Source organism: Nerophis ophidion, linkage group LG10 (assembly GCF_033978795.1).
Source record: "Nerophis ophidion isolate RoL-2023_Sa linkage group LG10, RoL_Noph_v1.0, whole genome shotgun sequence".
Taxonomy (NCBI): domain Eukaryota; kingdom Metazoa; phylum Chordata; class Actinopteri; order Syngnathiformes; family Syngnathidae; genus Nerophis; species Nerophis ophidion.
The window spans coordinates 56,729,781-56,744,394 of record NC_084620.1 but is presented as its reverse complement, the minus strand read 5'-3'; the positions used below and the strand labels follow the sequence as shown (position 1 = coordinate 56,744,394).

The 14,614-nt window shown below is 44.8% G+C and overlaps 1 protein-coding gene across 1 annotated transcript in view; it reads left to right on the top strand.

Annotated features, from left to right (window-relative positions):
- The window catches only part of abcc9 (ATP-binding cassette, sub-family C (CFTR/MRP), member 9), a 99,057-nt gene that overhangs the window by 63,860 nt on the left and 20,583 nt on the right, over nucleotides 1–14,614 (top strand). Inside the window, exons 30-34 of the mRNA XM_061914670.1 lie at nucleotides 2,177–2,279; nucleotides 5,957–6,070; nucleotides 6,155–6,275; nucleotides 8,794–8,924; nucleotides 9,051–9,129. Coding sequence (XP_061770654.1) covers nucleotides 2,177–2,279; nucleotides 5,957–6,070; nucleotides 6,155–6,275; nucleotides 8,794–8,924; nucleotides 9,051–9,129 — 548 coding nt within the window. The remainder of the gene's footprint in view (nucleotides 1–2,176; nucleotides 2,280–5,956; nucleotides 6,071–6,154; nucleotides 6,276–8,793; nucleotides 8,925–9,050; nucleotides 9,130–14,614) is intronic.

Genomic DNA, 14,614 nt, shown 5'->3' with positions numbered 1-14,614 from the left:
GCTCCGGTTTTGATTTTACGAGCCTTCGAAGAACTGCTGCTGCGCTGCTGCCGTCTCAAGATGGCCGCTTAAAAGCAGGAAGCACCAGCGTGACCACACAATGCAGAGCAGGTAGGTAACGTGCAGGTAAAGATATGTTGACTGGGTGAAAGAAAGAGGCACCAGTCTGACTCCGGGATACAGAGAAGGTAGGTCATGTGCAGGTAAAGATATGTTGACTGGGTGAAAGAAGGAGGCACCAGTTTGACACCAGGATACAGAGAAGGTAGGTAATGTGCAGGTAAAGATATGTTGACTGGGTGAAAGAAGGAGGCACCAGTTTGACACCAGGATACAGAGAAGGTAGGTACTGTGCAGGTAAAGATATGTTGACTGGGTGAAAGAAGGAGGCACCAGTTTGACACCAGGATACAGAGAAGGTAGGTAATGTGCAGGTAAAGATATGTTGACTGGGTGAAAGAAGGAGGCACCAGTTTGACACCAGGATACAGAGAAGGTAGGTAATGTGCAGGTAAAGATATGTTGACTGGGTGAAAGAAGGAGGCACCAGTTTGACACCAGGATACAGAGAAGGTAGGTACTGTGCAGGTAAAGATATGTTGACTGGGTGATGGCAGGAAGCACCAGTTTGATACCAGGATACAGAGAAGGTAGGTAACGTGCAGGTAAAGATATGTTGACTGGGTGAAAGAAGGAGGCACCAGTTTGACACCAGGATACAGAGAAGGTAGGTAATGTGCAGGTAAAGATATGTTGACTGGGTGAAAGAAGGAGGCACCAGTTTGACACCAGGATACAGAGAAGGTAGGTAATGTGCGGGTAAAGATATGTTGACTGGGTGAAAGAAGGAGGCACCAGTTTGACACCAGGATACAGAGAAGGTAGGTACCGTGCAGGTAAAGATATGTTGACTGGGTGAAAGAAGGAGGCACCAGTTTGATACCAGGATACAGAGAAGGTAGGTAATGTGCAGGTAAAGATATGTTGACTGGCTGAAAGAAGGAGGCACCAGTTTGATACCAGGATACAGAGAAGGTAGGTAATGTGCAGGTAAAGATATGTTATCCGGGTGATGGCTGGAAGCACCAGCATGTATGGGTGAAATAAAGAAGCACCAGTGTGACCCCAGGATGCAGGGAAGGTAGGTAAAGTGCAGGTAAAGATATGTTGTCTGGGTGATGGCAGGAAGCACCAGTATGTGTGGGTGACAGAAAGAAGCATTAGTGTGACCCCAGGATGCAGGGAAGGTAGGTAAAGTGCAGGTAAAGATATGTTGAATGGGTAAAGGCAGGAAACACCAGCAAAAGTCAGTCATTTTTTATTCACTGTTACAAGGGAAGCCACTCCAGTTTGACACCAGGATACAGAGAAGGTAGGTAATGTGCAGGTAAAGATATGTTGTCCGGGTGATGGCTGGAAGCACCAGCATGTGTGGGTGAAAGAAAGAAGCACCAGTGTGACTCCAGGATGCAGGGAAGGCAGGTAATGTGCAGGTAAAGATATGTTGAATGGGTAAAGGCAGGAAACACCAGCAAAAGTCAGTCATTTTTTATTCAGTGTTACAAGGGAAGCCACTCCAGTTTGACACCAGGATACAGAGAAGGTAGGTAAAGTGCAGGTAAAGATATGTTGTCTGGGTGATGGCTGGAAGCACCAGCATGTGTGGGTGAAAGAAAGAAGCACCAGTGTGACTCCAGGATGCAGGGAAGGCAGGTAATGTGCAGGTAAAGATATGTTGAATGGGTAAAGGCAGGAAACACAAGCAAAAGTCAGTCATTTTTTATTCACTGTTACAAGGGAAGCCACTCCAGTTTGACACGCCTGATTTTACGCCTAAATAGCGACTTATTCAAGCGAGTGGGAGGAGTCTCGCGCACGCCACATGGCTTATTGTTTTAACTGGAGGCAACTTTCCCATCAGAGTTGTGATCCAGCTTTAAACAACTCTCATGCTTTCCTCCCCATCTTCCCCCAGAGGAACTCCTCCACACACACACACACACACACACACACACACACACACACACACACTGACGGGAAAGTTCCTGCCTCCGTCCTCCAGAGGAGTCTGGTTTGGACAGCAGTAATTCTCTCCTCTTGACCACCATGACGATGATGAACCGCTCTGTGGGAGCGCCGGCGTGTCCTGAATTGACAAAGTCCACGTTTGTTTCAGACACGAGGCCCGTTTCAAGCAACGCATGCTGGAGCTGACCGACACCAACAACACCGCCTACTTGTTTCTTTCTGCTGCCAACCGCTGGCTGGAGGTCCGCACGGTGAGACCCTTCCTTCCCCTTCAGTAAAGGCCACCTTCTTAGCTACACCCGTGCTGGCAAATAGAATAGACTTTATTGTCGTTATATTTGCATATAACGAGACTAAAGACTCCAATTTAAGGTGCGGTTGTGGGAACAAATATGGGGTAAAATAAGTAACAGAAGAGGTAATAAAGGAAAAACTAACAATTGAAATAAACAGACTACTATCCAATAAAAATAACAATCAATCAATGTTTATTTATATAGCCCCAAATCACAAAATGTCCCAAAGGACTGCACAAATCATTACGACTACGACATCCTCGGAAGAACCCACAAAAGGGCAAGGAAAACTCACATCCAGTGGGACGCCAGTGACAATGCTGACTATGAGAAACCTTGGAGAGGACCTCAGAAGTGGGCAACCCCCTCCCCCCCCCTCTAGGGGACCGAAAGCAATGGATGTCGAGCGGGTCTAACATGATACTGTGAAAGTTCAATCCATAGTGGCTCCATCACAGCCGCGAGAGTTCAGTTCAAAGCGGATCCAAGACAGCAGCGAGAGTCCCGTCCACGGGAAACCATCCCAAGCGGAGGCGGATCAGCAGCGTAGAGATGTCCCCAACCGATACACAGGCGAGCGGTCCATCCTGGGTCTCGACTCTGGACAGCCAGTACTTCATCCATGGTCATCGGACCGGACCTCCTCCACAAGGGAGGGGGGGGACATAGGAGAAAAACGAAAAAAAGCGGCAGATCAACTGGTCTAAAAAGGAGGTCTATTTAAGGGCTAGAGTATACAGATGAGTTTTAAGGTGAGACTTAAATACTTCTACTGATATATACAAAACACTGTACAATATACAGAACAAAACAAGAGTACCGAAGTAATAACAGCTCATCGGAAAGTGCCATTGTCGTCATTTTTCGGACCAGGATTGCTTTGGAGTTTCACCAAGTCAGCACAAAACCAGCCTCAGTAAGAAAGTGGCCATGTGGTCCCTTTTTGATATCAGTCCCATATCTGCAACAAAACAAAACCGGTATTGGATTATACCGACCTGCTGTCGAGCAGGGATTTTCAATCTGTGGTACACCAAGTTATCACTAAATTACTTGTTAAACAAAGTGTTACTGTTCAAATGTTACAGTGGCCAATTTATTACATATACAGTACAGGCCAAAAGTTTGGACACACTTTCTTGTCAGGTTCAAACACTGATTACATCTATTAAACAGACAAAGAAGCAAGGAATTCAACAGAGACAGAAGTCAATTTAGCTCAATTGTGGAGAAACGCGTAGACACTAGAGATGCGCGGTTTGCGGTCTCGTCCGCGGATAAACCGTGGGTCGGGCGGGTGACATGACGAAAAAATAGATTTTAATTAGATTCGGGCGGGTGGCGGGTCCGGCAACATGTTGTGTGCAGCTTCCGCAATCACACGTACAAGATTGAAAGGCACACTGGGTGATACAGAGTACACTGATGGTTGTGATATAAACAACTTTAACACTTACTAATATGCGCCATGAGGTGAAGCCACACCAAATAAGATTGACAAACACATTTCGGGAGAACATTCTCACAGTAACACAGCAAATACCCAGAATCCTTTATATTCGTGACACAACGTGAATATATTTTACACCCCCGCACCCCCAACCCCGCCCACCTTACCGACGCACAGGGGGGTGTTTTCTGCTAGCGAGGTGTATAAAATAGTCAGGATTTGTCACGGATACAAAGGATTCTGGGTATTATCAACAACACCCAGAAACGCTGCCGGTTTCGCTGGGCCGGAGCTCATCTAATTTAACTCAGTTGACAGTAAAAAGTCGTTGTCGTAATTGTTGGATATGAATTTAAAGCATAAGCAAAGGTGTCTTAAAGCAAAGAAGACAATAGGAGACGCTATTATTCTCTAGAATGACTGGCGGCAGTCACCCAGTTAATAAGTGTTAGGGCGTGCTATGAAGCCTTTGGCTTTGTCGCCTTCTACAACTTGTGCGATCTGCTTGTCAGTCCAGCATCATGTTGTGTGTGGCTTCCGCGGCGACACGCACACGACTGCGAGGCACACTGGGTGACACAGAGTACACTAATGGTTGTGATATAAACAATTTTAACACTCTTAGTAATATGCGCCACGCTGTGAAGCCACACAATACAAGATTGACAAACACATTTCGGGAGAACATCCTCCCAGTAACACAACATAAACGCAACACAACAAATACCCAGAATCCTTTGTATCCGTGACACAACCTGACTATTTTATACACCCCGCTAGCAGCAAACGCCAGGCCCACAGCATAATAGTACAACCACTATACTTGACGGTAGTAATGCTCAGGTTCGAACACTGATGACATCTATTAAACAAGACAAAAGGCAAAGAATCAAACGGAGACAGAATTAAATTTGGACTTAGATCTGAGGAGAGACATGGCCACTGTACTCTCTGTACAGTCCTTCACCACGCTCTGCCCCAAGATCGTACTCCTCCTTCTTTATTTGACTTTCTCCCCCCTCCTTCCCACAGCTGCTTCCTGAGGGAAGTGGGTCGTAAACAGCGTTGCCTTCGTTTACCGAACAATTCAAAGTGAGTTCGTCAAATACTTCGAAAAGAGTTTCATAAAATAGTTCAAAGAGAGTCGCATAAAATAATTCAAAGAGAGTCCCATAAAATAATTCAAAAAAGTTCCATAAAATAGTTCAAAAAGTGTTCCATAAAATAGTTCAAAAAGAGTTCGTAAAATACTTCAAAAAGAGTTCTCTGGAAGTTGGGCAGATCCTGCCGTCTGTCAGCTTTGTAGTCCCAGTGGAGTTTTAACGAGCATTCTTCTTGGTAGATTCCCGCCTTTTGTCTTCTTGTGAATTTTGTGAAGTGAATTATATTTATATAGCGCTTTTCTCTAGTGACTCAAAAGCGCTTTACATAGTGAAACCCAATATCTAAGTTACATTTAAACCAGTGTGGGTGGCACTGGGAGCAGGTGGGTAAAGTGCCTTGCCCAAGGACACAATGGCAGTGACTAGGACGGCGGAAGCGGGAATCGAACCTGCAACCCTCAAGTTGCCGGCACGGCCGCTCTACCAACCGAGCTATACCACCCAGGTTCAAACACTGATGAAATCTATTAAACAAGACAAGAAGCAAGGAATTAAACGGAGACATAATTCAATTTAGCTCAATCCGCCCCAGTAACACAAAGTTTTTTCTGATCATTTAGAAACAATTATTCTAACAAAAGGCCTCACCTTTTCTCCTCCAAACATATTGCCGGGTATTTTTGTTTCATCTGACCACAGGACTTTCCTCCAGAAGGTCTTATCTTTGTCCATGTGATGTCGGACGAAAGACAAATGGAGCTGTTTGGCCACAATACCCAGCGATATGTTTGGAGGAGAAAAGGTGAGGCCTTCAATCCCAGGAACACCACACCTACCATCAAGCATGGTGGTGGTCGTATTATGCTCCGGGCCTGTTAACTGCCAATGGAACTGCTGCTTTAAATGGGACAATATATATATGTGTGTGTATGTATTTGAAGATGAGGTCGATCACCTCAACTTGGTCATTTAAAAAGTGTGGAGTAAGGCCTCCATTAAGTGTTATTTTCAATGTAGATATCATAGGAAATTAATGAATGTGTGAATGTTTTGTGACTTCACAATTCTTCCGTGAGCAGGACTACCTGGGAGCTGTGATCGTGCTGGCGGCGGCCGGGGCGTCCATCTGGGGTTCACGTTGTGGTCAACCTTCTGGGGGTCTGGTGGGCCTCGCTCTTACCTACGCCCTGACTGTAAGACCCCCCCCCCCCCCCCCCCCCCCCCCTCGGAACCGCTGCTTTGACCAACAAGACTTTACAAACTGGCTTTTGGTGCAGGTTACTAACTACCTGAACTGGGTGGTGAGGAACCTGGCGGACTTGGAGGTCCAGATGGCGGCGGTGAAGAAGGTCAACAGCTTCCTGGGTACGGAGTCCGAGAACTACGAGGGATCCATGGGTACATTTTTCTTTTTATTCTGCAAAAGCCCAAAAGCAGTGAAGTTGTCACGTTGTGTAAATGCTAAATAAAAAGAGAATACAACAAATCCTTTTCAACTTAAATTCAATTGAATAGACTGCAAAGACAAGATACTTAATGTTCTTTTTTTGGGCAAATAATCTTGAAGTTTGAATTGAATTGCAAAAAAAGGCATTTTTTACCAGTGTGTTACATGGCCTTTCCTTTTAACAACACTCAGTAACGGTTTGGGAACTGAGGAGACACGTTTTTGCTTGAGGTACAGCTTAAGTTGTTCAACAGTCTCCTGCCTCATATTTTAGCCTTCACACATTTTCAATGTCTGGACTACCGGCAGGCCAGTCTAGTACCCGCACTCTTACTATGAAGCCACACTGTTGTAACACATGGCTTTGGCATTGTCTTGCTTAGATAAGCAGGGGCGTCCATGATAACAACATATCTTGCTCCAAAAGCTGTATGTACCTTTCAGCATTAATGGTGCCTTCACAGATGTGTAAGTTAGCCACTAATACACACTTTGCGCCTCGAACAATCCGGATGGTTCTTTTCCTCTTTGACGTCCACAGTTTCCAAAAACTATTTGAAATGTGGCCTTGTCAGACAACAAAACACTTTTCCACTTTGCATCGGTCCATCTCAGATGAGCTCGGGCCCAGCGAAGCCGGTGGCGTTTCTGGGTGTTGTTGATAAATGGCTTTGGCTTTGCATAGTAGAGTTGTAACTTGCACTTACATATGTAGCGACCAACTGTAGTTACTGACAGTGGTTTTCAGAAGTCTACCTGAGCTCTTGTGGTGATATCCTTTACACACTGATGTCGGTTTTTGGTGCAGTTCCGCCTGAGGAATCCAAGGTCCGTAATATCATTGCTTACGTGCAGTGATTTATTTCAGATTCCCTGCACCTTTTGATGATATTACGGGGCGTAGATGGTGAAATCCCTAAATTCCTTGCACTGGCTGCTTGAGAAATGTTGTTTTAAACAATTTGCTCAGGCGTTTTTCGACCAAGTGGTGACCCTCACCCCGTCCTTGTTTGTGAACGAGTGAGCATTTCACGGAAGGTGCTTTTATACCCAATCATCAATCAATCAATCAATGTTTACTTATATAGCCCTAAATCACTAGTGTCTCAAAGGGCTGCACAAACCACTACGACATCCTCAGTAGAGCCCACATAAGGGCAAGGAAAACTCCCACCCAGTGGGACGTCGGTGACAATGATGACTATGAGAACCTTGGAGAGGAGGAAAGCAATGGATGTCGAGCGGGTCTAACATGATACTGTGAAAGTTCAATCCATAATGGATCCAACACAGTCGCGAGAGTCCAGTCCAAAGCGGATCCAACACAGCAGCGAGAGTCCCGTTCACAGCGGAGCCAGCAGGAAACCATCCCAAGCGGAGGCGGATCAGCAGCGCAGAGAAGTCCCCAGCCGATACACAGGCGAGCAGTACATGGCCACCGATCGGACCGGATCGGACCGGACCCCCTCCACAAAGGAGAGTGGGACATGGGAGAAAAAGAAAAGAAACGGCAGATCAACTGGTCTAAAAAGGGAGTCTGTTTAAAGGCTAGAGTATACAAATGAGTTTTAAGGTGAGACTTAAATGCTTCTACTGTGGTGGCATCTCGAACTTTTACCAGGAGGGCATTCCAGAGTACTGGAGCCCAAAATGAAAACGCTCTATAGCCCGCAGACTTTTTTTTGGGCTTTGGGAATCACTAATTGGGGATGGCGTGGCGCAGTGGTAGAGTGGTCGTGCGCAACCCGAGGGTCCCTGGTTCAATCCCCACCTAGTACAAACCTCGTCATGTCCGTTTTGTCCTTGAGCAAGACACTTCACCCTTGCTCCTGATGGGTGCTGGTTAGCGCCTTGCATGGCAGCTCCCTCCATCAGTGTGTGAATGTGTGTGTGAACGGGTAAATGTGGAAATACTGTCAAAGCGCTTTGAGTACCTTGAAGGTTGAAAAGCGCTATACAAGTACAACCCATTTATTTATTTATTTATTATAAGCCGGAGTCCTTTGAAGGCAGATTTCTTGCCGGGACCTATGGTACAATACAATCGGCAAGATAGGATGGAGCTAGGGCCCGTGTAGTATTTTATACGTAAGTAGTAAAACCTTAAAGTCACAGCAAGCCAGTGCAGGTGAGCCAGTAATCATGGCACCCACCTGTTCACCTGTGGGAAGTTCCAAATAAATATTGGATGAGCATCCCTCAACTTTCTCAGTCTTTTTTGCCACTAGTGCCAGCTTTTTTGAAACATGTAAGTTCCAAGCTAATATTTGCAAAAAAAAAATAACGTGTGAACATGAAATATCTTGTCTTTGCAGTTTACTCAATTGAATATACGTAGAAAATGGATGGATAGATGTATTCTCTTTTTATTTACCATTTACACAACTTCACTGCTTTCGGGTTTTGTACTTGATGTCGAACGATACCTTGGAACGTGGGGAAAACCGAACCTGGGTTTTTGTTCGCCAGACTCCTCTCAAGTCCCGGAGAACTGGCCCCATGACGGCGAGATCAAGATCCAGGACCTGTGCGTGCGCTACGACCCCATGCTGAAGCCCGTGCTCAAACACGTCAACGCCTACGTCCAGCCGGGCCAGAAGGTAATTAGCACGCCGCCGCCTTCACACTCCTGACTGAGGAAGGACTTCTGTGGAAGTCACAAGCACGTGTGTCCCGTTAAATTGACGCACTGGTCTTATTGGACCCATCTCGCACCTCCTTGCCAGGTGGGAATCTGCGGCCGCACGGGCAGCGGCAAGTCCTCTCTGTCCTTGGCCTTCTTCAACATGGTGGACATTTTTGAAGGTGAGTGAGAGAGAGAGGTCCCCCCGGTGTTTATGTCTCCTTAGACCAGGGGTAGGGAACCTGTGCTCTCGGATAAATCTGAGCTGACACTGCTTAACATGATAAGTAGTGAAGATTTCCACTTGTAATAAGTGTTAAAAATAATGTTCAAAACATAAAACAATCTCATGCATTTTTAGTCCATCCATCCGTTTACTACCGCACCAGTTCAAGAAGTTGCGTTAAGAAGTTCCATCCATCCATCCATCCATTTCCTACCGCTTATTCCCTTTCGGGGTCGCGGGGGACGCTGGCGCCTATCTCAGCTACAACCGGGCGGAAGGCAGGGTACACTCTGGACAAGTCGCCACCTAATCGCAGGGCCAATACAGATAGACAACATTCACACTCACATTCACACACTAGGGGCCAATTTTTAGTGTTGCCAATCAACCTATCCCCAGGTGCATGTCTTTGGAAGTGGGAGGGGCCTATCCCCAGGTGCATGTCTTTGGAAGTGGGAGGGGCCTATCCCCAGGTGCATGTCTTTGGAAGTGGGAGGGGCCTATCCCCAGGTGCATGTCTTTGGAGGTGGGAGGAAGCCGGAGTACCCGGAGTGAACCCACGCAGTCACGGGGAGAACATGCAAACTCCACACAGAAAGATCCCGAGCCTGGATTTGAACCCAGGACAGCAGGACCTTCGTATTGTGAGGCAGACGCACTAACCCCTCTCCCATCGTGAAGCCCAATTCGTTAAGAAGTTATTTATTTATTATTGGTTACTGTGGGGCTTGTCCTCCTGGGGGGTTCTTCAGACCACCAAGCACCGACACGAGAGCCCGTTTCAGGGTTGCGCTATTGTTTTATTTTTAAATAAGTCTCGCAGTTGTATTTTTCTCTTTCGTTCTTGCTCTGGCTCCTCCTGGCTGCTGCTTATAACAGAGCGACAGGTGATTAGATTAACAAGGCTCAGGTGGGCCGTCTACGCAGCTCTGGCTGATTTCGAGGCCGGTCCTGGCAACACCCCAGTTCGCTGCAGGCCGGCGGGCCACGCCCCCTCCATAGTTAGCTTCAGAATAACAATGTTATTACAAAGAATAAGAGGCCTATTATACTCTAGAATTGTTGGTCTTACTTAAAAATTTACGTGTTTAGTTGTATTCAGTGTTGAAAAAAATATTATATGGCTCTTACGGAAATACATTTTGAAATATTTGGCTTTTTGGCTCTCTCCCTGCCTTAAAACAAGACGTTCATGACTTTTCAAGCTTCCCTTTTTTGGGAAAAGTGTTGTGTCAGCAGAGTGTTGTTGACACAAGGGGCTGATCTCAGAACAGCTGAAGAAGAAGGAGAAGTAAACAGTGGATGTCTTTACAACAGCTGTTCAAATACCTATTATTGTTAGTAACAATAATAACGATCTAAAAAAAGACTCTTATCGTCACGCTTTTCTCGCCCCGACTCAAATGTTTGTCATCTCTTTAAACAAGTTTAATCTCCATTTCATGTGAACATTGTTTACAATCATGGCCACCAGCAGCGAGAGCGATTCGGACCAAGAAAGCCACGGTTTCCCCATTATTTTGCGCGAGGATGAAAGATTTGTGGATGAGGAAAGTGAGAGTGAAGGACTAGAAAAAAAAATAGACGGCAGAGTGATTGAGATGTTATTAGACATATTTACTAGGATATTTCTGGAAAATCCCTTATCTGCTAATTGTGTTACTAGTGTTTTAGTGAGATTATATGGCCGTACATGTACAACCTGAAAGTCGAAGGGGTGTGGTGACCGCCAGTGTCTCCGAGGGAAGCCAATTTTCTCGACAAGGCGAAGGCCGCCGATGCTTCTTCCACGGTGGAAGCATCCGAAGGTCGGGGGCGGCTGGTGGGAGGAGGCAAGAGAGTCCACAGCTGCCTCTTTGACAGCTATGGGGCGGCATAGCTCGGTTGGTAGAGTGGCCGTGTCAGCAACTTGAGGGTTGCAAGTTCGATTCCCGCTTGTGCCATCCTAGTTTCTGCCGTTGTGTCCTTGGACAAGACACTTTACCCAACTGCTCCCAGTGCCACCCACACTGGTTTAAATGGAACCTAGATATTGGGTGTCACTATGTAAAAGCGCTTTGAGTCACATGAGAAAAACGCTATATAAATAAAATTCACTTCACTTCACTTCACAGGTGCAGGAAGCACAACGCAAGCTCTGCGCTCATATCTACGGTCAGAGCCGACTTACTACCACCATTTTCTCACCGAAACCTGCCGGTTGACATGTGGTAGGGAACAATGTTCGCTTGGCCGCTCTGTTCCATTGTAAAGCTTCACCGTCATCTTTCGGGAATGTAAACAAGGAAACACCGGCCGCAATACACCGCTTCCCATCTACATCTTTCTTCTTTGACGTCTCCATTATTCATTACAAAAGATTCAGCAACACAGATGTCCATAATACTGTGGAATTATGCGATGAAAAGAGACGACTTATAGGTGCTGGACCAAAATGTCCTCTACAAGCCGTGACGTCACGCGCAAGCGTCATCGTACCGTGACGTTTTAGCGTGATACTTCCGCGCGAAATTTAAAATTGCGATTTAGTAAACTATTGGCATGTGTTGCAATGTTAATATTTCATCATTGATATACAAACTATCAGACTGCGTGGTCGCTAGTAGTGGCTTTCAGTAGGCCTTTAACAATAATAACGATCTAAAAAAAGACTCTATCGTCACGCTTTTCTCTCCTGAACTCAAATGTTTGTCATCTCTTTAAACAAGTTTAATCTCCATTTCATGTCTGAAAAGAGCCAGGAGGCCTGAACCACTTTTTTTTTTTCATCTTCGCTAAAACTCTGTTATTTAGTGGCGTTAAACAGCCCATAAAAGTTTGATGCGGAAAAACCCCTAAAAGAGCTGCTCATCAGTGTTTCTTGTAGCATCTACGCTTAAATGAGATGTTCTTATTTAAACGGGGATAGCAGGTCCATTCTATGTGTCATACTTGATCATTTCGCCATATTTTTGCTGAAAGGATTTAGTAGAGAACATCCACGATAAAGTTTGCAACTTTTGGTGGCTAATAAAAAAGCCTTGCCTGTACCGGAAGTAGCGGACGATGTGCGCGTGACGTCACGGGTTGTGGAGCTCCTCACATCTGAACATTGTTTACAATCATGGCCACCAGCAGTGAGAGCGATTCGGACCGAGAAAGCGACGATTTCCCCATTATTTTGAGCGAGGATGAAAGATTTGGGGATGAAAGGTGGGGAAAAAGATAAACACGCTGGGGAAGGAGCCCAGTCTGGAGTGGGACAAAACCTCCATAGCAAAGCACATATACATATTACAACATATATCTCAAGATATCTAGCAACAGAGGGGAGGGAGTGCGGGGTCATGGTGGTAGGCCGCAGCTCTCAGCCGCTGCCCATCCTTTCATCACCCCCATGGGATTTGCGTCGAGGGCTTTGGATTGGGGGGGGGGTGTATTTGTGTGTGGCGTATAATTTTGTGGATGCATGTGTGTGTGTAAGCCTGCAGTGTGTCTCTGTTCCGCGGCCTCGATGTTGTGCAGTCGCTAGTCCAAAGTCAACAACAACAGGTGTATGTTCATGAGAGACAAGAAAGGAGTTTGTTGTGTCTTCACTGCACTGTCCTTCAGGAGAGTCTTGAAGCCAGGGAAACAAGCCAAGTTAAAATGTTTTGTATACGAGGGAAAAGAAAATGTGCTTTTCACTCTAAATTGTCTATGACTGGTCCTCAAAATTCATCCTGCGGGGCAGACAGTCCGATGTTATCCAAATCACAAGAGTGTCCACAGTTCTTCCCGCATTCGTCAACCATTTGTGGCAGCTTCGGGGTACTTTGAAGACTGCCAGCAACTTCTAATTTGTGGACAAATCGGAGCGACACTTACTCCAATCAGCAGATGTCCTGTTGTAATAATTCCCAGTAGGTAGATATCTGCATTTTGCAAATCCTTTTCAACTTATATTCAATTGAATAGAGTGCAAGGACAAGATATTTCATGTTCACACTGTAAAACTTCATATTTTTGCCTTTTCAAATTGTTTAAGAACAACATTTCTCAACCAGCTGTTGCAAAGAATTTAGGGATTTCCCCATCTACGCTCCGTAATGAGAGCACGTAAGCGGCAACGGGATAAAAGACACTTTGAAAGCTCGTGACCTTGGATCCCTCAGGCGATACTGCATCGGTGTGTAAAGGATATCACCACATGTGGTCAGGAACACTTAAGAAAACCGCTGCCAGTAGCTACAGTTTGTCGCTACATCTGTAAGTGCAAGTTAAAACTATACTATGCAAAGCCAAAGCCATTTATCAACAACACCCAGAAACCCTGCCGGCTCAGTTGACAGTAAAATGTCGTTGTCGTAGTTGTTGGATATGATTTAAAAGCATAAGCAAGCATGCATCACTACAGCTCTTGTCTCAAAGTAGGTGTACTGTCACCACCTGTCACATCACACCCTGACTTATTATCACTTTTTTGCTGTTTTCTTGTGTGTAGTGTTTTACTTCTTGTCTTGCGCTCCTATTTTGGTGGCTTTTTCGCTTTTTTGGGTATTTTCCTGTAACAGTTTCATTCCCGCATCTATTTTGTTTTAGCCAACAATACTATTTCAGTTGTTTTTAATCCTTCTTTGTGGGAACATTGTTGATTGTCATGTTCGGATGTACATTGTGGACTTCGTTCTGCAGTAAGTCTTTGCTGTCGTCCAGCATTCTGTTTTTGTCGACTTTGTAGCCAGTTCAGTTTTAGTTTGGTTCTGCATAGCCTTCCCTAAGCTTCGATGCCTTTTCTTAGGGCAGGGGTGTCCAAACTTTATCCACTGAGGGCCGCACACTGAAAAATCAAAGCAAGCAGGGGCCATGTTGATATTTTTTATTTTAAAAAACAATACACTATATGTATAAAAAATACATATTTCAGCCTCCACTCAGGCTTGATCCCAGGGACCCCAAAGGGTTTTGGTCAAAAAATATATAAAAAATGTGTCATTATTCAGTATTATTTTTTAATTATTATTCAAGTATTAAATCTCTAGTTCAACATCAGGTGTATCTGTCAATATAATGATTTTAAAGATTTAACGTGCTCTTTTTGTCACAAAAAAAACAGTTTTTTAATGGAAAAATCACAAAATATACAATATTTTCACCCAATAATTTTTTCAAGTGTAATATTAGAGATTATATAATAATTGGAGCATTAAAAAGGTCAATAACTCATAATACCATTGATTTTAATTCATTATTATTTTTGGTGCAATGACACTTAAAAACAAATCACACTAAAATTATCCAAAAGCGTCCTACTCATTAAAGTGTTCAAAAATAAATGATACATTTTTATTACTGTTTACTTTTAACACAATAATCTCGAGATCAATTTCAGATCTATCCGTCAATTATAAGTTTTATTGTTGTTTATGTTTTTGGTTTGTTCGTTTTAGGCCCTTCTTTAAAAAAAAAACAGCTCAGTTTTT